Source organism: Solanum stenotomum, chromosome 10 (assembly GCF_019186545.1).
Source record: "Solanum stenotomum isolate F172 chromosome 10, ASM1918654v1, whole genome shotgun sequence".
Classification (NCBI taxonomy): Eukaryota; Viridiplantae; Streptophyta; class Magnoliopsida; order Solanales; family Solanaceae; genus Solanum; species Solanum stenotomum.
The window spans coordinates 194626-217053 of NC_064291.1; the positions used below are offsets into that span (position 1 = coordinate 194626).

Genomic DNA, 22428 nt, shown 5'->3' on the forward strand with positions numbered 1-22428 from the left:
AATGAGTTGTATTTGCAGATCATATCTCCTCTCACCTAATTAAGATGATTAGACAAGATATTCACTTGTAAATTCTCGAAGATACGATCCTAGATAGAAGGCTATGAAAGTCAAGAATTAGGATAAAATGTATTATTAGACAATCAAGCATCATCTAATTTTCCTTCTATGTACTATTATTATTATGTTCCTATTATATCTTATGCTTCATTTGATTATTACATGTTATTTTCTTTGCATCAGTTAGCGTGTTATTTGTTGTTACTATAATTCTTTTATCTAATATATTCTATTTTCACAAAAAATATATATATTATATGTTCTTATTTGAGCCAAGAATTTATTGAAAACATCTTCTTTATCTTCACCAAAAAAAGATAAAATTATATACATACCATTCTTCCACTTATATAATAGAATTAAACTGAATATGTTGTTGTCGTCATGTCCTCTCCCCCCAACCCCAAAACAAAGAAGGAACAAAGAAAGACCACAAATTTGGTCCACATTGGACTCCTTTCCTAATGACACTCAAATGGTAAAAGGAAATCACTAAGAAATCTACAAGACTTAGGTCATTCTTGACCACTAGCCACCATTTTACCCCACCCCCACCTAATAAATTCCCACATTTGTCAACCATTCTTGATTCATCTTCTAACAAACTCAACAACCCATAATTTAATTAGGTCTCTTATTAGTATTTGGTTTTTGTTCTTTCTTGTTTACTTGAGTTTCAAGTTAGCATAAATTTTCTTGAAATTTGTTCTGTTTTTTTCTCATAAAAATGCCACCTTTTGTTGGATCAAACCCTCTTTCATATGGTTTCAGACACAACAACAACAACATGGATTCAAATTCCAACATAGTCACCATTGATGTTGGTGGCCATCTTTTTCAAACAACTAAACAAACCCTAAATCAAGCAGGTTCAAAATCTCTTTTTTCTACAATTTCAAGTAATTTAGATAATGATTCAGTTCCATTTATTGATAGAGACCCTGAAATTTTCTCTGTTTTACTATCTCTTTTAAGAACTGGAAATTTACCCTCAAAAGCTAAAAACTTTGATATTCAAGATTTGATTTTTGAAGCAAAATTTTATGGTGTAGAACAACTTATTTTGAATTCCCAGTCAAACCCATCTCAGTTTGAGCCTTTTGATCTTGAAAAATCTCTTCTTTTACCTTTAACTGGTAGAGATTCACCTTCAGCAATTTCCACAACAGAAAATGGTTCAGTTCAAGTAGCTCATGGTTGTAAAATTACTTCTTTTGATTGGTCTTTAAAGAGAAAATCCACAATTTTAACTCAATTTCCAGCTATTGATTCTATGTTGTGTTTGAATTCAAGAACTGTTGCAGTTGGTGCTACTGATTTTTCGGGTTTACAGATTCTTGATCTTGTTAAGGGTTCTGTTAAAAAGAATCTTAATTGGGAAAATGTGACCAAGTCTGGTTCAACAGTACAAGCAATTGGAACATCAGGTGAATTCTTGTTTACGAGTTTCGAATCATCTAGGAGGAATTCGAATTGTATTATGGTATATGACGTTAACGATGATTTTAAACCGGTTACTAAGATTGGTCATTATGAAATCTTTGGTGCTGAATTGGATTCAGCAATTCCAGCTACTAAGTTAAGATGGTTAACTAGTCATAACTTGTTAATGTCTGCTGGTTCACATAGTGGTCCTTCTGGTGTACTTGGGAATATTAAGTTTTGGGATTTAAGGTCTGGGAATACAGTTTGGGAAATTAAGGAAAACGTTGATTGTTTCTCCGATATCACAGTTTCGGATAGTTTGTCTGGTATTTTTAAAGTTGGAGTACACTCGGGCGAGGTTTTTCTTGCTGATTTGAGGAATATTGGTTCTGAGAATGCTTGGATTTGTCTTGGTGATCAAAGAAAGGTAACGAATGGTAAAAAGGAAGGAATTGGATGCAAAATCGAGAGCCATGGGAATCAAGTTTTCTGCACTAAAGGAGGAAATGTTGAGTTGTGGTCTGAGGTTCTTATCGATGGTTCGATAAAAGGTAGGTTTGGATCAGAAGGCAGAGTTTTTAGGAAGAACTATATGGGAAGAGCAAAAGATTTTTGTGGAAATCGGATAACTCACTTCAGCTTTGGAGGGAATAGAATGTTTGTTACACGAAAGGATCAACAATTTGTTGAGGTTTGGCAGAGTTCAGTTAGGGGATTTTAGTTTTTTTTTCGCAAGCATTGGTAGGAGTAGGTCGTGGCATTGAAGCCAACTTGTTTGGGACTGAGACGCGGTTCATTGATTGATTGATTGATTGATTGATTGGTAAGAGAAGGTTAGTTGCTAGCTTTATTATTTGTAAATGTTTATATAGTTCATCAAGCCTGTTATGTGCACAAGAATTGTATTTATACAATGCTAATGAAATGCCGAAATGTGATTCTTTTTTTGTTTCAATCTTGTTCATTTCTTCACCATTAAGTCTTTGTTGAATGTATGGCTCTTTTGTTATATAGTTCTTGTCGGGTAGGTTGAAAAAGCTGCTAAGAAGAATAGTTTTCTTTTCTCTTGCAACCTTCCACGCCAAGTAAAGTTGAAGGGATCGATATATCCCAATAGCCTTTCACACGGGGAGATCCATTATAGTCGTTACAAAAGCTCCAGAAGAGAATTAATCAAGTTGCTCGAAGATAGTATATATTGCTGTACCTTTGTGCTATCCAAATATGATTTAGTATTAGTATACTTCCTGGAACAGTTGCATCTTCACTCCAGTCAGGACATACTTTTAAGCTGATGGGATTTCTTTTTTTTGTCAAAGCATTTCTTGTTTTGCCATGACTTTGTCATTTTGAACTACTTTTTTGTTCGTTTTGGTTTTGTAGAATGCCATTGTCACATATTGCATCATTCCCAGTTCGTAAATGTTTCATGCATTGTAGTCAGCTATATGAATATGTTGTCGCCTGTTGATCTTGTGACCGGAGAAACTCATTGTCTTTGCTAGGAACTCACATTAGTTGAGGGCTTGAGGGTAAGAAGGGGTAGCCCGGTGCACTAAAGCTTCCGCTATGCGCAGGGTCCGAGGAAGAGCCTATTGTATGCAGCCTTACCTTGCATTTCTGCCAAAGGCTGATTCCAAGGCTTGAACACGAGACCTCCTGGTCACATGGCAGCAACTTTACCAGTTAAGGCCTTGAGGGTATGGGATTTTATCTCTTTATATAGTTTTGAACCATCCTCACCTCACGAGGAAGTTTTTGGGGTTGAGCGAGGCCAATCTCCATTTTCTTTATATAGTATTAGAGTCGGACTAATCCTTGTTCTTGGTTTACCCAATATAGCGCCCTCATTTGGTTGAGGATACAAGTTGTAGTCTCATTATGGTCTTGGCATACATTGCTTCATAAGACAAATTTTGAAGTCGAGTCAGGTCTAAGGTCCATTTCTTAATAGTCGTGAAGCTTTACAAGTGGACTGACATAGTGGCATATTCTTATTCAATCATGAAAACTCATGGACATTTAAATGGTAACTGCCACTTGATCTTAATTGGCATCAAAAGGTGTTTGAAGAGAATGAGATTTGTTTATATTTATTGATATTTTAAGTCCTGCAAACTGTCATGAGTGTTGACATTTGGATAATCGTGGTGTTCAAGTCAGTTTGGGCATAACTCAGCTAATTCTATAGGAAACCTAGTGAAAATCTATTACCTTCCATTAGCATAGGTATCGAGGTCATTTTGTTCAAGTTCAGATCACTTTGTGTGCACCTCAACTAATTTCGCAGGGTACTTGTTACCTTTCACCAGCACAAATATCGAGTAATTTTGTCCATTAAAACTTGAATATAAATAAGAAGAAATTATCTTAGTATTTTGTTGCTGCCAATCAATGTATATATTATATTGGATAGGTGAAATAATGTTTGTTTGGTTTGGTTCTTTATTGTCATCTTGTTCTATAGCCATAAAGTGGCATCAACTTAACCTAAAACCTAGAAATCCTCTGGGAGTAACATTACGATTCAAAACTTGATGGATTATTGATCGACCCATCTACCATTCTAATGGTGTGAGGCTTTTGAGAAACCGTGTGGACGTGGTCCAAAACAGACAATATCACACTATGTTAAAAATATATTTGGATCGACTTAGCCCAACAAACAAAATATAAAGACAGGGAAAGAAAGACATGATAACATAGTCAAATTAGAAATTGATGAACTGAGGTTCTCAACTAGGGGTAACAAAATTAGCTCATGAAAACACACCTTGCCTAATCAATTCAAATTTAACCTGTCCATTTATTAACTCATTACATCTTGATTCATCCAGATTCAACCTGACTTCGCCCATTTGACAATCCTATTTGGTCAAATCCAAGCTAAATTCCCACACTTTCTTTGCTAAATCTGAATCCTTAGCCAAAGAAGTTGTTTTGTTTATAGCTATGTTATTATCTGAAAAGTACTCACCACTTACTCCTTTCACTTGTGGATGCAAAGCCACATAACATGTAGTTGATGCTCCGTATAATCATAGGATAAACAATGTAGGGACAAAAACATGGTGATAATCATACGTAGGGGCGGAGCTACAATATTAAATATTAAATATAGGGGGGGGGGGGGGNCGATAAATATAGGGGCGAAGCTATAGTATTGAATATCAATGTAAGGAGAGAAAAATTCAAGTACATGTTCAAAATTCTTGAGCACATATCTCCCAATCCAGTTAACTATTCCTGTAAAATATGGTTAGGGAGGGGGAGAATGTAGTGTCAAACTAAAGATTAAGGGTCCGTCTGGCTTAACTTAAAAAAAGTAATTTTAAAAAAGTCAAAGTAGGGGTACCTACTTTTAACTTTCTAAGTCGTTTTTAAAATATCTTAACATTCTCGAGGGCTAAAAACTACTTAATAAGCTAAGTCAAACACCCTCTAAAAGATGACTCAATATGGACTATGGATGGCTTCCTACTATATTTGAACAAAAATATAGTCAATGAAATTTTAAATAAATGGTGGAATAATTTTTTTTTTAAAAGTGAGTTAAAATATTTTACCATGAAGGATATTGTTGTAACGCATAATATTGGTAGCAATTGGCCCAGGATGAACAGAATTAGCACTTATATTCACCCCTTCTTCCTATTTGGGGAAATTTTTTTATTAATAGAGATGGAGTCAGAATTTTAGCTATATCGAATATGAATTTTATAATAACGACTTAAGAGATGATACCTTTAAACGCTTTGCGAGTTCATTTGCATGCAGTATATTAGCAAGCTTTGATTGACCATAAGCATGGAATTTGTTGTAGCTACAATTCACAAATAAATAAGAAATATTAAAAATTATAAAAATAGGATGTATATACAAAATATAAATATAACACATGTGTTTGATTTACGATATAAATGAATTGGCCGATGTACTTTTATTTTCAATTTTAACCTTAATTTTTTCAGACAACTTTGATGAGAAATAAACACGAAATAAAATAATTTTATATTTAATTGAAATCAAATATTCAATTAAACACGAAATAAAATAATCTCATAAAATTTTCTAACTAAAAAATGATAATTGAAGAAGTTACTTAATTGTGTACTATATATATACCTCTCTTTGTCATTAATTTTATCAAAAATTATTCCTTGAGAATATGCAAAATCATGTGCTGCTGATGCAACATTTACTATCCTTCCTTCTTTTTTGCTATTTTTAGCTGTATTTTTCATGTTTTCCAATAAAAGATTTGTCAAAAGAAAATGACCTGTAAAAACAAAATATTAACACATTATATTTGATCATACATTTGAATAATGTATTCATCTCGAGAGTCTCATCGTAACTGATAAAGTTATTATAATGTGATTAGAAAGAAGATCATTGATTTGAGATACAAAAACAACTTTATTGCAGAAATATAAGATAAGGCTGCATAGATCCTTGTGATACAATGTTTTCCAAAATTCCACACATAATTGTTATTTATTGCATCTAAAAGAAGGATAGAGTAGATTTTCATTTACTTTAGTTTGTATCTTCAAAACGATAAAATGTCATCAAATGTGAGTTTGATTACACTTATATTTACTTAATTATATCTTTAATATGTTGCTTTTGCACACGTATTGGAATTTGAAGCATATGTTTTTATTTACTTAATTGCATCTTCAATATATTCTTCATATGCGAACTTGGTTCTTTATCATGGGTTAATTAATCACATGATCATTTTTCATTGTAGTTTTTGTGAGACTCGAATCTATGATGACATTTGCTCCGATATTATATTAAAGTGTGTGATCATGCTATCTAAAAGCTTAAATTTATTAGAAAAATCACTACTTTATTTAATTAATTTAATTATATCTTCAACAAATTAAACATAATTAGATAAACTGAGTTACCTAAATGATTAACTGCAAATTGTAATTCTATCTTGTCTTGAGAAAGTGTAAATGATGGAATCATAACCCCTGCATTATTACTTACAAAACCAAAAAAACAATTAAATAATATTTATTGATATTATTATCAATCTTTTTTTGAAAAATATTTTCCACTCTCCAATAAATATTTAAAATATTTTTTTAGAAAATATGTCATTCTCTAAAAAAAAAAATCATAAGAAAAACATTTTCTAAAAAATGTCTTTTTTCAAAAACAATCAAACACAAAAAATATTTTTCATCAAAGGGAGAAAAATGACTTTCTGTTTTTCAATTAAAATAGTTTATGAATTTTGTAAAGTGTTGAATAGTGAAAAAAAAACGAAAAATATTTATCATCCTATCAAACACAAAATAAAACTTATAAATATATTGTTTTCTTACATTAAAAGGTTCAAAGGATGACCAGCAGAGTTATATTCTTTGGCAAATTTTCTTATCGACTCCATAGAACTCAGATTTAAATCCATAAAATCAATTTTAGCATTTGGAATGGATTTAAGTATATTTTCTTTAATTTTTTTGCCATTTTCCATATTACGTACTGCCACAATTACATGCACACCGTGCAAGGCGAGGACACGTGTCGTCTCCATGCCAATGCCACTTGTTGCTCCTGAGATAAGTAAAAACAAAGACAAAATTTAGTTGAGTTGAACCTCCTACGTTGAAAAATTATACTATGAATAGAACTAAATGAGTAGTTTTTTGTTTCCACTAACATGGTTAGAAAACAAGGAATTATGGTTAGAAAGCAAGGAATTAGTGGTGTGCAAATTTTTGTAGCTAAGCAGCAAAAATTTCATGATAATCTCATTTATCGATAGAATATAAGAAATCAATTTTAACTAAAAGCTATTTAGCTACGGATTAGCTATGTGTATGAAATTTATCATGCTTAGGCCCTTTCTTTTCTTACCTGATGAAAGAGTTTCATAAATAGGATCGTTGACAACAAATAAAACGAAGAATAAAACTTTACGGCAACTTTTTTGTTATCAAACATAGATAAAAAGTGACCTGTAACAATGGCAGTGAGGCCAAATCCATTAATTCCTTTAGTAACTTCCTCAGCAGTTGAACAACATGAGAAACCAGATGTTCCTTTTCTTCCAAATATCCACATTTAATTTTAATTTTAATTTTTGTTTCACTCTATAAGTTATATTCTTGGAGAATTCACTCATAAAAATTGATGATAGAATAATCTATATAATAGTAGACTATATATACTTCTTTCTTCAGTTCGTGTGTTTTACTTTCCTTTTAATCCGTTTAGAAAATAATTTTTTTTTTTTGGATAACTCTATAATTCCAACTTTTCACGTGGTATGTTTAAGACTATAAGATTAAAGAATCTTTTGATATATTTTATGTATCTTTAAATTAAGACTTCAAGATTGTAAAGTTTTCTTTAGCTTCTTAAACTCTGTATCAAGTTTAACTCAGACATACAAATTGAACCAAATGGAGTAGTAGACTAATTTTGTTTGTTTTACTTTACTTTTTAGTCTGTTTTGAAAAGAACGTCTCTCTTCTTTTCTGACTACTCTTTAATTCTAACTTTTCACGTGATATGTTTAAGACCACAATATTAAATAACATTTTGATACATTCTACATATTTTCTTTACTTTCTTAAATCCCATATCTAATTAAAATTAGACAAACAAATTGAAATAGAGAGAAAATATATAATAAGCAATAATATTGGACTAATTAATCTCTTTTTAATTGTTTCTTGTTTTAGAGGGAGAAATCAAGGAAAACTGAACAAAATCACAAGGAGTATATGACAACAATGAACATAGACAGACACGATTATCAAAGTTTTCTATAAAAATATATTAATTCTTTTATTTTAATTTGCTTATTTTACTTTTCTTTTTAATACGTTTCGAAAACAACATTTCTTATTCAATTATGAAAACTCATGGCCATTTGAATGGTAACTGCTGTTTGATCTTAACTGGTGTCAAAAGGTGTTTGAAGAAGTATGATCTGGATATATTTGTCTTTACTTTATTGGTGAAGAGAATTAGTTTGTGCACAACTCGACTAATTTCACAGGCTACCTGGTGTATCGAGGTCATTTTGTTCAAGTTTAGATCAGTTTGTGTGCATCTCAACTAATTTCACAGGGTACTTGTTATCTTTCACCAACACAAGTATTGAGTAATTTTTTCCATTGAAACTTGAATATAAATAAGAAGAAATTATATTAGTATTTTATTGCTGCCAATCAATGTATATGTTTGGTTCTTTATTGTCATCTTGTTCTATCGCCATAAAGTGGCATCAACTTAACCTAAAACCTAGAAATCCTCTAATGGTGTACGGTTTGAAACTTGATGGATTATTGATCAACCCATCTACCATTTTAATGGTGTGAGGCTTTTGAGAAACCGTGTGGACGTGGTCCAAAACAGACAATGTTAAAAATATATTTGGATCGACTTAGCCCAACAAACAAAATATAAAGACAGGGAAAGAAAAACATGATAACATAGTCAAATTAGAAATTGATGAACTAAGGTTCTCAACTAGGGGTAACAAAATTAGCTCATGAAAACACACCTCGCCTAATCAATTCAAATTTAACCTGTCCATTTATTAACTCATTACATCTTGATTCATCCAGATTCAACCTGACTCGCCCATTTGACAATCCTATTTGGTCAAATCCAAGCTAAATTCCCACAATTTCTTTGCTAAATCTGAATCCTTAGCCAAAGAAGTTGTTTTGTTTGTAGCTATGTTATTATCTGAAAAGTACTCACCACTTACTCCTTTCACTTGTGGATGCAAAGTCACATAACATGTAGTTGATGCTCCCTATAATCATAGGATAAACAATGTAGGGACAAAAAAGTGGTGATAATCATACGTAGGGGCGGAGCTACAATATTAAATATAAGGGAGGGGAGGGGGGGGGGGGGTTAAAGATTTGGTGATAAATACAGGGGCGGAGTTATAGTATTGAATATCAATGTAAGGAGAAAAAAATTCAAGTACCTGTTCAATATTCTTGAGCACATATCTCCCAATCCAGTTAACTATTCCTGTAAAATATGGTTAGGGGAGGGGGAGAAAATAGGATCAAACTAAAGATTAAGAGTCCGTTTGACTTAGCTTAAAAAAAGTTATTTTTAAAAAGTTAAAGTAGGGTACCTACTTTTAACTCTTTCTAAGTCGTTTTAAAATATCCAAACATTCTCGAGGGTTGAAAACTACTTAATAAGCTAAGCCAAAAACCCTCTAAAGATGACTCAATATGGACTATGGATGACTTCCTACTATTTTTGAACAAATATATAGTCAAAATTATCAGAGATGGATTCAAAATTTAAATTTGACGAGTTCATGCTTAAGATTCTTACAAGTGAACACACTACACTTCTAAATTTATAAGTCCAAAATTTTAAATTTATCTAAATACTAAAGAGATTTTACATAAATTGTGGAATAAAAAAAAAAGTGAGTTAAAATATTTTACCATGAAGGATATTGTCGTAACGCATAATGTTGGTGGCAATTGGTCCAGGATGAACAGAATTAGCAGTAATATTCACCCCTTCTTCCTATTTATGAAAAAATATATATATTGATAGAGGCGAAATCAAAATTTTAATTATATAAATTTTAAATTTTATAATAACGATTTTAAGCGATGATAATAACTTTAATTACCTTTAAGCGCTTAGCGAGTTCATTTGCATGCAGTATATTAGCAAGCTTTGATTGGCCATAAGCATGAAATCTATGGTAGCTGCAAATAATTACAAATAAAAAAGAAATATTAAAATTCTAAAAATAGAATGTATACAAAATATAAATATAACATATGTGTTTGATTTACTATATAAATAAATTAGGATGTACTTTTATTTTCAATTTTAACCTTAATTTTTTTCAGAAGACTTTTATGGGAAATAAAAATAAAATAACATAATTTTATATTTAATTGAAATCAAATATTCAATTAAACATGAAATAAAATAATATCATATTTTATTCTTTAAATAAGAAATTTCAATTAAAAATTATAATTAAAGAAGTTATTTAATTGTGGACTATATATATACCTCTCTTTGTCATTAATTTTATCAAAAATAATTCCCTGAGAATATGCAAAATCATGTGCTGCTGATGCAACATTTACTATCCTTCCTTCATTTTTGCTATTTTTAGCTATATTTTTCATGTTTTCCAATAAAAGATTTTTCAAAAGAAAATGACCTGCAAAAACAAAATATTAACACATCATATTTGATCATACATTGAATAATGTATTCATCTTTATCTAAACGATGTAGGAGAGTCTTATCGTAACTGATAAAGTTGTTGTCATGTGATTAGGAAGGACGTCACGGGTTTGAGATACAGAAACAATTTCTTTTTTGCAAAAATACAAGATAAGGCTGCATAGATCCTCGTAATACGATCCTTTCTAAAATCTCACACATAATAAGAGCTTAGTGCATCAGACTATTATTTATTGCATCTAAAAGATCAAGGATAGTGTAGATTTTCATTTACTTTAGTTTGTATCTTCAAAATGACAAAACGTCATCACACTTATATTTACTTAATTACATCTTTAATATATTGCTTTTGCACATGTGTTGGAGCATATGTTTTAATTTACTTAATTGTATCTTCAATATATTCTTTCATATGCGAACTTGGTTCTTTATCATGGGTTAATTAATCACATGATCATTTTTTAATATATTTTTTGAGAGACTCATCAAATCTATGATGGCGTTTGCTCCAATATTGTATTAAAGTGTGTGATCATCTTATCTAAAAGTTTAAATTATTAAAAAAAATTAATATTTCATTTAATTATTTAATTATATCTTCAACAAATTAAACATAATTAGATAAATTGAGTTACCTAAATGATTAACTGCAAATTGTAATTCTACCTTGTCTTGAGAAAGTGTAAATGGTGGAATCATAACCCCTGCATTATTACTTACAAAACCAAAAAAAAAAACAATTAAATAATATTTTATTGATATTATTATCAGTCTCTTTTTGAAAAATATTTTCCACTTTCAACAAATATTTAAAATACTTTTTCAGAAAATAAGTCATTCTCTGAAAAAAAAAAAAAAAGGCCATAAGAAAAACATTGTCTAGAAAACGTCTTTTTCAAAAAATAATTAAGTTATTTTTTGACAATCAAACACCAAAAGTATTTTTCATCAAAAGGATAAAATATGATTTTCTTTTTTTCTGTTTTTCATTTAAAATAGTTTATGAATTTTGTAAAGTGTTGAATAGTGAAAAAAAATCGAAAAATATTTATCGTCATATCAAACACAATATAAAACTTATAAATATATTATTTTCTTACATTAAAANTCTGATGGGGATAGCAATAAGAAATTCTTCCATTCTTATGTAAAAGGGAAAAGGAAGAAGTTGCACATTTCCGAAATAGAGGATGATCAGGGGATAAAGTTACAGTCCAATGAACAGATTGGTCGAGCTGCAGTACATTTTTTTGAGCAGCAATTCTGTGCAGAAACAATGGCGACTGATTCTGCCATGCTAGAGCACATACCAAAATGTATAACAGAAGAAGAAAATGAGGTAATGAGTAGACTACCAGACCTGGAGGAAGTGAAAAGTGTGGTTTTTGAATTAAATGGGAATAGTGCTTGTGGGCCGGACGGATTCACTGGACATTTTTTCCAGTGTTGTTGGGAGATCATTGGGGAAGATATCACTAAGGTGGTTAGAGCATTTTTCTGTGGGCAAGAATTGACAAAGAGCATTACTCATACGAACTTAGTACTTCTGCCGAAGAAAGAAGTGGTTCGAACTTTCTCAGAGCTAAGACCAATAAGTCTTAGTAATTTTATGAATAAGATCATATCCAGAGTAATACATGATAGAATTGTGGTGATTTTACCCAAGATTATTTCTCCAACACAGTCAGGTTTTGTTAAGGGCAGAAATATTACGGAAAATGTATTATTGGCACAGGAGATAATCAGAGATATGAATAAAAGGAGTAAAAATGTTAATGTGGTTGTGAAATTGGATATGGCCAAGGCATATGATAGAGTTTCATGGTCTTTTTTAACCAAAGTGATGAGGAGTTTTGGTTTTTCTGAAATAATTATTGATATGATATGGAGGATTATGTCCAACAATTGGTACTCTGTATTGATCAATGGGAGGGCTCATGGTTTTTTTCGATCATCTAGAGGTCTGAAGCAGGGAGATCCACTCTCCCCTACTTTGTTTATTATTGCAGCAGAAGTCCTAGCTAGAGGTCTCAATAGTTTACACGGGGATGCAAATTTTAAGGGCTATGGGTTGCCGAAATGGAGTCCACAGATAAATCATTTATCTTACGCAGATGATACTATCCTTTTCTGTTCTGGAGAAAAAAGGTCAGTAATCAAAATGATGCATGTGCTAAGAGATTATGAGTGCATCTCAGGGCAAATGATTAATAAATCAAAGAGTTGTTTCTATCTCCATGAGAATACACCTTTGATTGTCGCAATAAGATTGCGAAGGTTAACAGGAATAAGACAAGGGAATTTTCCTTTCACTTACTTGGGTTGTCCAGTTTATTATGGGAGGAGCAAATCAAGTTACTTTGAGGAATTGATAAGGAAAATTGCAAAGAGAATTTTTTCTTGGCATAACAAATTCCTTTCTTTTGGAGGTAAGCAGGTGTTAGTTAATCATGTACTTCAGTCAATGCCAATATACTTATTATCAGCAATGAGTCCAACCAAGAAGGTCATGGAGCAGATTCATCAAATCTTTGCAAAATTCTTTTGGGGAAAGGTTGGGGGAATAAAAGGAAAGCATTGGGTGGCATGGGAAGATATGTGTCTACCAAAGGAGGAAGGTGGAATTGGATTTAGGAGGATACAAGATATAAACAAAGCACTTTTTGCTAAGTTATGGTGGAATTTTCGAGTCTCCACAAACTCGTTATGGGCTGAATACATGTGGAATAAGTACTGCAAGAAAGTGCATCCGGTAATTGCAATTAGTATCGGAGCTTCACAGGTATGGAGGAAGATGATTAAGATCAGGGAGGAGGTGGAACATGACATTTGGTGGCAATTAAAAGCTGGAAATTCTAGTTTTTGGTTTGATAATTGGACCAAGCAAGGAGCTCTATACTTTACAGAAGGGGATATAGCGCAAGAGGAGGAATTAGAAGTCAAGGATTTTATTAGGAATCATGAGTGGGATGTGGACAAGCTGAGATCTGTTATTTCAGAGGAGATGGTACAACATATAGTTATGAACATCAAGGCCAGAAGTAGGGCAGACGACAGTGATAAAGCCTGGTGGGTACGTAGCACTAATGGGTTTTTCACTGTCAAGTCAGCATATCAAACAGTGAGAAACAAAAGGGCAGAGAAAGAATGGAGTAAGTTTATGTGGATAAAGGGGTTACCTTTCAAGATTGGTTTTTTTTTATGGAGGGTTTGGATGAGGAGAATAGCAACAGATGATAACCTCAAAAAGATGAGGTTGCAGTTGGTGTCTAAATGTTACTGTTGTGAAGAGGGACATATGGAGACTATGCCTCATTTATTACTAACAGCTCCCATAGCCCAAAAGCTATGGAGGCAGTTTGCTTCTTGTGTAGGTATCAACATAAATGGATTAAATTTAAAGCAACTCATTTTCAGGTGGTGGGAGCATAAAATGTCAAACAAGCTAGATCAGATATTAAAGGCAATCCCAGCAATCCTAATGTGGGAACTATGGAAAAGGAGAAATAATATAAGACACGGAAAAGAGACTTCATACAGATATATGTATCATCAATGTCAATTGACAATACATCGTTTGATAAGGGTCAAATTTCCATGGATTAAAAGGGTACCACATCAATGGTCTGAAATGGTGGATAAATTGCAGAAATACAAGCCCAACATACATTATCTTTTAGTAAGATGGATGGTGCCAAGAGAAGGTTGGATTACTTGCAACACGGATGGAGCTAGCAAAGGCAACCCTGGGCAAAGTGTTTTTGGTTTTTGTCTAAGAAATAGAAGTGGAGATTTGTTATATGCAGAGGCACAGAATATAGGGGTGGTCACAAACATGGAGGCAGAGGTAAGAGCAGTATGGGAAGCTCTGTCTTATTGCATCAGGCAGAGTTTTAATTATGTTCAGTTGGAGACAGATTCATTAGTTTTAAAGCACATGATTACAAAGAATTGGAGAATTCCATGGGAGTTAGTGGAAAAAATGGAAGACATACATCATATGGTTACTCAAATCAATGTGCATGTGCAACATATATTCAGAGAAGCTAATCAGCTAGCAGACTATATAGCAAATTCAGCAATTAACAAAGAGGAAAAACAGGTTTTTCTAAATTTTAATCAATTACCTAGCATGGGAAGAAAGATTCTTAATATAGACAAGCATCAAATCCCATCTGTTCGTATCAAAACAAGGAGAATCATTATTGACAATAACGGACAACATGCTTAGTTACAGTGAAGACACAGAGTTCCACAGCTTTATGTACAATACAGATACTGGACATAAAGGGTGCAAAAGAGCTGTAGAGGAACTAATCCTAAGTCTAAGCTATGACAGCCATCAAAAAGTTATACAAGGACCAGAAAAAAGCAAGAGAAAAGAGGCCAAATCTGATTCTGTTGTAAGCACACAGCTAGGAAATATTGAGAATGAAGCTCGGAAGATTTTTTCTTGTTTTCGGCTTCCAATGCAGGAACAGGGGGTCATAGTCGCACACAAGAAAAACAAGAAGAATCAATGGAAGGGAGCAGTGCACTTACACAAGAACTCCAAAGCTGGAAGGACAGGCCATACACTCTAACAAGTTCATCAGGAACTTAGTCATTCCAACCGGACAGCACACCTGATACAAAGCAAATTCAGGAGAGATGATCAGAGAAATCAAGGGAAAAAAGAAGAAACACTAACCTTTGACAACTGATATCAACAATTCATACAAGCTTGATGAAACCATTTCAAGGCTCCAAGGCAGTGAGAGAAACAAGGAAGTGAGGAGAAGAGGAAAGAGGCAAACCATTTAGGAAACTCTAATAAAGGGTTGTTCTTTTTAAATGTGCCTGGTCTGGTCACTTTTGGGCCGACCAGGACACGTTTTTATTTTATTTTATGTAATAGTGGCCCATTTAGGGTATTTTAATAATATGGATCCCGAGTCCAAAATTTAACCCAAAAAAAAAAAAAAAAAAAAAAAAATCTAGAAAACGTCTTTTTCAAAAAATAATTAAGTTATTTTTTGACAATCAAACACCAAAAATATTTTTCATCAAAAGGATAAAAAAATGATTTTCTTTTTTTCTGTTTTTCATTTAAAATAGTTTATGAATTTTGTAAAGTGTTGAATAGTGAAAAAAAATCGAAAAATATTTATCGTCATATCAAACACAATATAAAACTTATAAATATATTGTTTTCTTACATTAAAAGGTTCAAAGGATGACCAGCAGAGTTATATTCTTTGGCAAATTTTCTTATCGACTCCATAGAACTCAGATTTAAATCCATAAAATCAATTTTAGCATTTGGAATGGATTTAAGTATATTTTCTTTAATTTTTTTGCCATTTTCCCTATTACGTACTGCCATAATTACATGCACACCGTGCAAGGCGAGGACACGTGTCGTCTCCATGCCAATGCCACTTGTTGCTCCTGAGATAAGTAAAAACGAAGACAAAATTTAATCGAGTTGAATCTTCTACGTTGAAAAATTATACTATAAATAGAACTAAATGAGGAGTTCTTTGTTTCCACTAACATGGTTAGAAAACAAGGAATTAGTGGTGTGCAATTATTTTTAGTTAAGCAGCAAAAATTTCATGATAATCTCATTTATCGATAGAATATAAGAAATCAATTTTAACTAAAAGCTATTTAGCTACGAATTAGCTGGGATTATCAATGAATTTCGTGTATGATATTTATTATGCTTAGGCTCTTTCTTTTCTTACCTGATGAAAGAGTCTCATAAATAGAATCGTTGACAACAAATAAAACGAAGAATAAAACTTTACGACAACTTTTTCGTTATCAAACATAGATAAAAAGTGACCTGTAACAATGGCAGTGTGGCCAAATCCATTAATTCCTTGAGTAACTTCCTCAGCGGTTGAACAACATGAGAAACCAGATGTTCCTTTTCTTCCAAATATCCACATTTAATTTTAATTTTTGTTTCACTCTATGAATTATATTCTTGGAGAATTCACTCATAAAAATTGATGACAGAATAATATATATAATAGTAAACTATATATACTTCTTTTTGTTTTAGTTTGTTTGTTTTACTTTCTTTTTGATCTGTTTAGAAAATAATATTTCTTTTCTTTTTTCGATAACTCTATAATTCTAATTTTTCACGTGGTATATATGTTTAAGACCATAAAATTAAAGAATCTTTTGATATATTTTATGTATCTTTAAATTAAGACTTTAAGATTGTAGAGTTTTCTTTAGCTTCTTAAACTTCGTGTCAAAGTTAAAATCTAACACACAAATTGAACCGAATGGAGTAGTAGACTAATTTGTTTGTTTTACTTTACTTTTTAGTCTGTTTTGAAAAAAACGTCTCTTTTTTTTCGTACGACTCTTTAATTCTAACTTTTCAAGTGAAGTGATATGTTCAAGACCACAATATTAAATGACATTTTGATGCATTCTACGTGTTTTCTTTACCTTCTTGAATTCCATATCTAATTAAAATCAGACAAACAAATTAAAACGAAAAGAGTATATGATAGGCAATAATGTTGGACTAATTAATTGATCTTTTTTTAATTGTTTCTTGTTTTAGAGGGAGAAATCAAGGAAAACTGAACAAAATCACAAGGAGTATATGACAACAATGAACATAGACAGACACGATTATCAAAGTTTTCTATAAAAATATATTAATTCTTCTATTTTAATTTGCTTGTTTTACTTTTCTTTTTAATACGTTTCGAAAACAACATTTCCTTCCTTTAAATATATCTACATTATATTTCATTTATACCGTCTTCTCATAAAGATAGAAAGATTGTAATGCTATTCAATATCATATAAATAATTAAGAAGGATAAAATAAAAATTATTTCATTGAAAGAAGCTTTTACATACAACTTGATGAGAGTTTATTTCACATAAATGACATTTGAATTGAAGAAAATACAGATTTAGACAAACACTAGAAAGATAAGAAAATGGTTGAAACTCTTAAGCTCTACTCTTGAATGGAATTGCTCTGATGATTATTTGATGGTAAACTGCAGCAAGTGCAGCTCCAATGAATGGTCCAACCCAAAAGATCCACTGAAAAAGAAGAAAAAAACTTGTTAGCTATGAAAAGAAAGAAACGAGAGCCTTTGCGATTTTGGTTCATTGGTAAGAGCACAACATATGATGTGTGATTATGTGAATTAGGTGCATGTCATGAGTTCGAGCCAGGTGCTCTATCAAAGAAGCATGCTTAATGCAACTAGAGTTGTCAATGTGGCCTTGGCCCAGCCCGGCCCATGTAGGGTTGGGTTGGCTATCTTAAGGCCCATCAAAATGATGAGTTGGCTTGTCTGGGCTGGGCCAACCCATATTGACAGTTCTTAACACAACTTATAGCATAAAGACATTCGAACCATGTTTAAACTAAATGTTGTTGGACAAGGGGTCGTACTCTCATTTCGGTGGATACCTATCTCTTGTGACTATGGTATGGGGAAGGAGAGGTGAGATCTACTCATTGATTTTATATTAGATGAGTAGACATATACTATGATCGTTGGTATCTAAGGGTAGAAGGGTGAACTGATTATCCACTGAATTTCAAACGCGCCAACGAACCTCTGTATTTTTCCGGTCATCAAAAACAAAATAGAAATGGAAGTATGAAATATGATCATCACATGAATGTAAGTTGAAGGGACTTACATGGTCATCCCAAGCTTGGTCTTGGTTGAAGATGATAGCAGCTCCAAGGCTCCTAGCAGGGTTGATGCCAGTTCCGGTAATTGGGATGGTTGCCAAATGAACCAAGAACACCGCGAATCCAATTGGAAGTGGTGCCAAAATCTGTACAACACAATACAAAGGTTAAGAATGCAGTTTCTTTATTCTTCAAACAACAGCAATCACACCTTAATCCGATGCAAGTTGGGATTGTATGCATTCGTTATCAGAAAGTCGTTTTCTTTGTTGAAAAAAATTGGAATCAAGCAACTAAGATAATAACTATTAGTTGAGTAACCATTTGAAAAATCAACCCGTATGGTAACTCATCGATGTGAGAATCAGTATCTTTGGCCAAACCCCTACACCATATTATCAATTGCGTGGTATCCCATCATACAAATACATCAACCAAAAAGCACTTGCTGACAAACCACATAGGCATGCTAGTATGGGCATGATTTTCCGTTTGATGAGTTGGTGATTGGGTCGGCCTTTGCGCACCTCAACTATTCCACTAGGTATCTGCTATCTCCCGCCAGAAATAATGGGGCATCACTTGCTGACAAACTATAATGCCACATGATAGTATGTGCATCATTTTTCCTAGAGCAAAGTCTTAGGGTTTTGAAGTTTATTTTTTCCATAAAAGAAAAGTTAAAGTATTACCATAATGCTTAAACTTTTTTTGAAAGGAAAATATAATTCTCTTTCATATTTGGTTTATTCTTTGCTTAGAGGAAACGTATAGAATCCTATAAATAGAAGACCCCACTTCTCACACTAAAAATACAATAAAATCCACAATGTAGTCGTAAAAGACTTTTGTTTATGGGGAGATTTTTCTCTCTATAGTTTTAATATTTTTTTCTTTTATATTAATTTTCATATGTAAACCAATTGGTCAAACCATATAATAATATTTTGTTTTTAGTATAAGTTTTTGTTATCACTCATGACTTGCAATTGTAAGCTTCCGCATGACGCTCATAACCCAACACAAAGGCATATGTTCACTCATCCTACTCAATCAAATTTCCAAATTATGTTGCTCAAACTCTTCAAAAATGTCAACAGTTGCATGTTTGATCTTCCAAAAATAGTGCATTTTTGACCGATCTGACACATATGCAGCAGCATATTTGAATAGTCTGAGCAACATAGATCCTCACAGCCTCTTTCCAGTATAAGAAACAAAAATAAAGTTATGGGTGGGGAAAGAAAACACTTACGGGAACGTGTGAATCTCTAGCGTTTCTCTTGGCATCAGTGGCAGAGAAAACAGTGTAGACAAGAACAAAGGTCCCAATAATCTCAGCACCAAGGCCATCACCTTTGGTGTATCCAGGTTGAACCACATTGGCACCACCGCCAAATCTCTGATACGGACCCTGCATGAATCCCTTGACAACACCAGCACCACAGATGGCACCGAGACACTGCATCACTATGTAGAACACTGCCCTGGTTAAGGAAAGTTTCCTTGCTAAAAACAGACCAAATGTCACAGCTGGGTTAATGTGCCCTCCTGTTTCAGTACAAAAAGAAATATCAATGTGCTTGCACTTGACAAATTTCAAAAACAAATGTAGGTTCAACCGAAAACACATTGCTTTCTACTCAAATCATGTGAAGGCGAAACAATTAAAAACAACAACTCAAGTGTAATCTCACAGGTAGGTGAGGTGAGGTCTGGAGAGGTTAGATTGTATACACATCTTATCCCTATAGAAATAAGCTATTTTTGAAAGACCCTCCGCTCAAAGTAAGAAATAACCATAGTCTAATTATTAATTAACTGCTCAATTTTCAAGAAACTACTTCAATTTTGGTGACTTGATAGTTTTGAAGTAAAACTCTTATCTGTAATAGACTACCCCTTTTGAATACATACCCATGGTACACCAAACAAAACAAAAAAGTTAGCATTTTTACAAGAAATACACAAAAAAGTTCACAAGTTTAGAGCAAGAAAAAGAACAAGGTCAGAAAATCAGCAGCAAAACTACACAGAGAAACTCATGTCACACAACAACAAAAAGAAAGTTTTAACATTTTTAGCACAAGATACACAAAAAGAAATCATCTTTTTAGGAGCAATTAACTAACCTGAGATACTAGCAGTACAATAGACAAGAGCAAAGAAAGCTAAAAACTTTATATGGGTATATAATCAAGAACTCATAAAACTAGTTTCTACATAACACCATGATACACACAAAAAAAGATAACATTTTTAGTACAAATAAACAAAAAAAAGTTCAATTTTTTAGGAGCAATTAACTAACCTGAGATACCAGTAGTGCAATAGACAAGAGCAAAGAAAGCTAAAAACTTTTTATGGGTATATAATCAAGAACTCATAAAAGTAGTTTCTACATAACCCCATGATACACAAAAAAAAGATGACATATTTAGTACAAGAAACAAAAAAAAGTTGAAATTTTTAGGGAAAAAAGAACTGACCTGAGATACCAGCAGTACAGTAGACAAGGGCAAAAATCATACCACCAAAAGCCCAAGCAACACCTTGAATACCCACAGAAGAACACAAACTATCAGATCTTTTAAGACCCATTACAGTCAAGATTGTGATGTATAAAAACAAGAAAGTTGCCATGAACTCTGCAATTCCAGCTCTGTAAAAACTCCATGATGATAGTTCACCAGGTTCAAATAAAGGGGCTGCTGGTGGTTCATTGTAATCTTTATCTGTTTGTGCTGATGTGCCTAAGGGTTGTGGCTCTCTGAACTTGTTGGCTCCAAGATTAACATCTTCTTCTTTGTTTTCTGCCATTTCTACACTCACACTCACTAAGATTTCTTGTTTTTTTTTTGTGTGTTTTTTCTACTTTTTTTTTGGTACTGAGAAAAGGTATGTGCTTGTGTCCTTATATAGTGGAGAAGTCAATATAATAATATACATAAACACCCTTTTTTAACTTCGCCTCAGCTAACATTTATGACGTTAACTTGATTTTAGCTAACATCTTATGTTGTTCAATAACAAATAGACATTTAAACTATCATAAATTTGAATAAACAGACACACATTTTAGCAAATTTCACGTGATTTGGCATGTAGAATGGGTGCATCTCATGCGATTTGTCAAGTAGGACGTGTATATCTACCTATTCAAATTTATGATAATTAAGGTGTTTGATTGTGTACATTCAAAATTGAAGAACATAAATATCAGTTAAATAACACGTTTATATATTATATCGATCAAAAATCAACAAAAAAGGGTGACAAACTTAAGGGTAGATTAAAGTGTTAATTATTGAATCTACTATTGCACTTTTGATACTATATTCATAATTAAGTATCTATTGAAATACGTGGAATGACTTTTGAACCTAATCTATCCTAAAATATTATTTCAGGAAGGATTATCCAAGTCATATTAAAAGTTCAAGAAAACTTATCTATCTCCAAGGGTCTAATATCAAGAGTCTAGTTCTAATATTATGTTAACAAATGGATGTTGGACCTAATTCAACTTCAAAATATAGCTCAAAAGGTGCTTCCATATAAAGAGTCCTACAAACTCATTCATCTCCGATTTGAAATTCCATTAATCATTTCCCCACGTCCCCGCTCTATTCAAATACTGGATGTGTGAACAATCTATTGTAAGGGTGAATGGGGAAGAAGGAAAGGGGGAGGGGGCAATATCAGGAGTCTAGCTCTGATATCATGTTAAATGAATCTTGAGCTTAACTCACTCACAAAAGTTAGCTCACGAATGAAGGATTGTCCAAATCATACTAAACTTTAAAAAAACTCATCCTTTCTCTTATGTGTGATTTCATTTCCTTGGGTAAAATATGAAAATTTTTAAAGTAGATCAAAAATACTTAATTGTTTATGTGATTTTAACCTCTTTCAAGAATAAAATATAGTAAATGGTTAGAAATGACACAAAATGGTGATTATATTTAATTGATTTGTAAATCAAATTATTAGTTATTGATATACTATCAACATTAACAGAAGGGAAAAAGTTGGCAGATTCT

At 32.4% G+C, this 22428-nt stretch overlaps 4 protein-coding genes across 7 annotated transcripts; 1 reads left to right on the top strand and 3 right to left on the bottom strand.

Moving 5' to 3' along the window:
- Positions 1 to 640: 640 nt before the first annotated feature.
- Positions 641 to 2440, top strand: LOC125842051 (BTB/POZ domain-containing protein At5g41330-like). Its single transcript, XM_049521248.1, has one exon. It carries the CDS (start codon positions 788 to 790, stop codon positions 2204 to 2206), a length of 1419 nt encoding a protein of 472 aa, XP_049377205.1. The 5' UTR covers positions 641 to 787; the 3' UTR covers positions 2207 to 2440.
- A 1912-nt stretch (positions 2441 to 4352) lies between these two features.
- LOC125842075 (short-chain dehydrogenase TIC 32, chloroplastic-like) lies at positions 4353 to 7572 on the bottom strand. Of its 2 annotated transcripts, none has more exons than XM_049521276.1 (8): positions 7467 to 7572; positions 6831 to 7062; positions 6405 to 6484; positions 5611 to 5764; positions 5230 to 5308; positions 5062 to 5136; positions 4687 to 4744; positions 4353 to 4519 (listed from the first exon to the last, which is right to left on the bottom strand). In XM_049521276.1, exons 1-8 carry the CDS (start codon positions 7570 to 7572, stop codon positions 4353 to 4355), a joined length of 951 nt encoding a protein of 316 aa, XP_049377233.1. The 2 variants fall into 2 exon arrangements, with proteins under 2 accessions (XP_049377233.1, XP_049377234.1); XM_049521277.1 differs by having other exon boundaries at positions 4687 to 4731; positions 5052 to 5136.
- A 1416-nt stretch (positions 7573 to 8988) lies between these two features.
- LOC125842376 (short-chain dehydrogenase TIC 32, chloroplastic-like) lies at positions 8989 to 16646 on the bottom strand. 3 transcript variants are annotated; one of them, XM_049521657.1, is made up of 9 exons: positions 16541 to 16646; positions 15909 to 16140; positions 11346 to 11425; positions 11099 to 11103; positions 10531 to 10649; positions 10136 to 10214; positions 9952 to 10026; positions 9461 to 9520; positions 8989 to 9280 (listed from the first exon to the last, which is right to left on the bottom strand). In XM_049521657.1, the coding sequence occupies exons 1-9, from the start codon at positions 16644 to 16646 to the stop codon at positions 9116 to 9118; spliced, it is 921 nt and encodes a 306-aa protein (XP_049377614.1). In that variant the 3' UTR covers positions 8989 to 9115. The 3 variants fall into 3 exon arrangements, with proteins under 3 accessions (XP_049377614.1, XP_049377611.1, XP_049377613.1); XM_049521654.1 differs by lacking the exon at positions 11099 to 11103 and having other exon boundaries at positions 10531 to 10684; XM_049521656.1 differs by lacking the exon at positions 11099 to 11103 and having other exon boundaries at positions 9461 to 9507; positions 9942 to 10026; positions 10531 to 10684.
- An 892-nt stretch (positions 16647 to 17538) lies between these two features.
- LOC125842375 (probable aquaporin PIP-type pTOM75) lies at positions 17539 to 21261 on the bottom strand. The gene is made up of 4 exons (XM_049521653.1): positions 20875 to 21261; positions 19641 to 19936; positions 18391 to 18531; positions 17539 to 17778 (listed from the first exon to the last, which is right to left on the bottom strand). The coding sequence occupies exons 1-4, from the start codon at positions 21203 to 21205 to the stop codon at positions 17683 to 17685; spliced, it is 864 nt and encodes a 287-aa protein (XP_049377610.1). The 5' UTR covers positions 21206 to 21261; the 3' UTR covers positions 17539 to 17682.
- Between the last annotated feature and the right edge of the window lie 1167 nt (positions 21262 to 22428).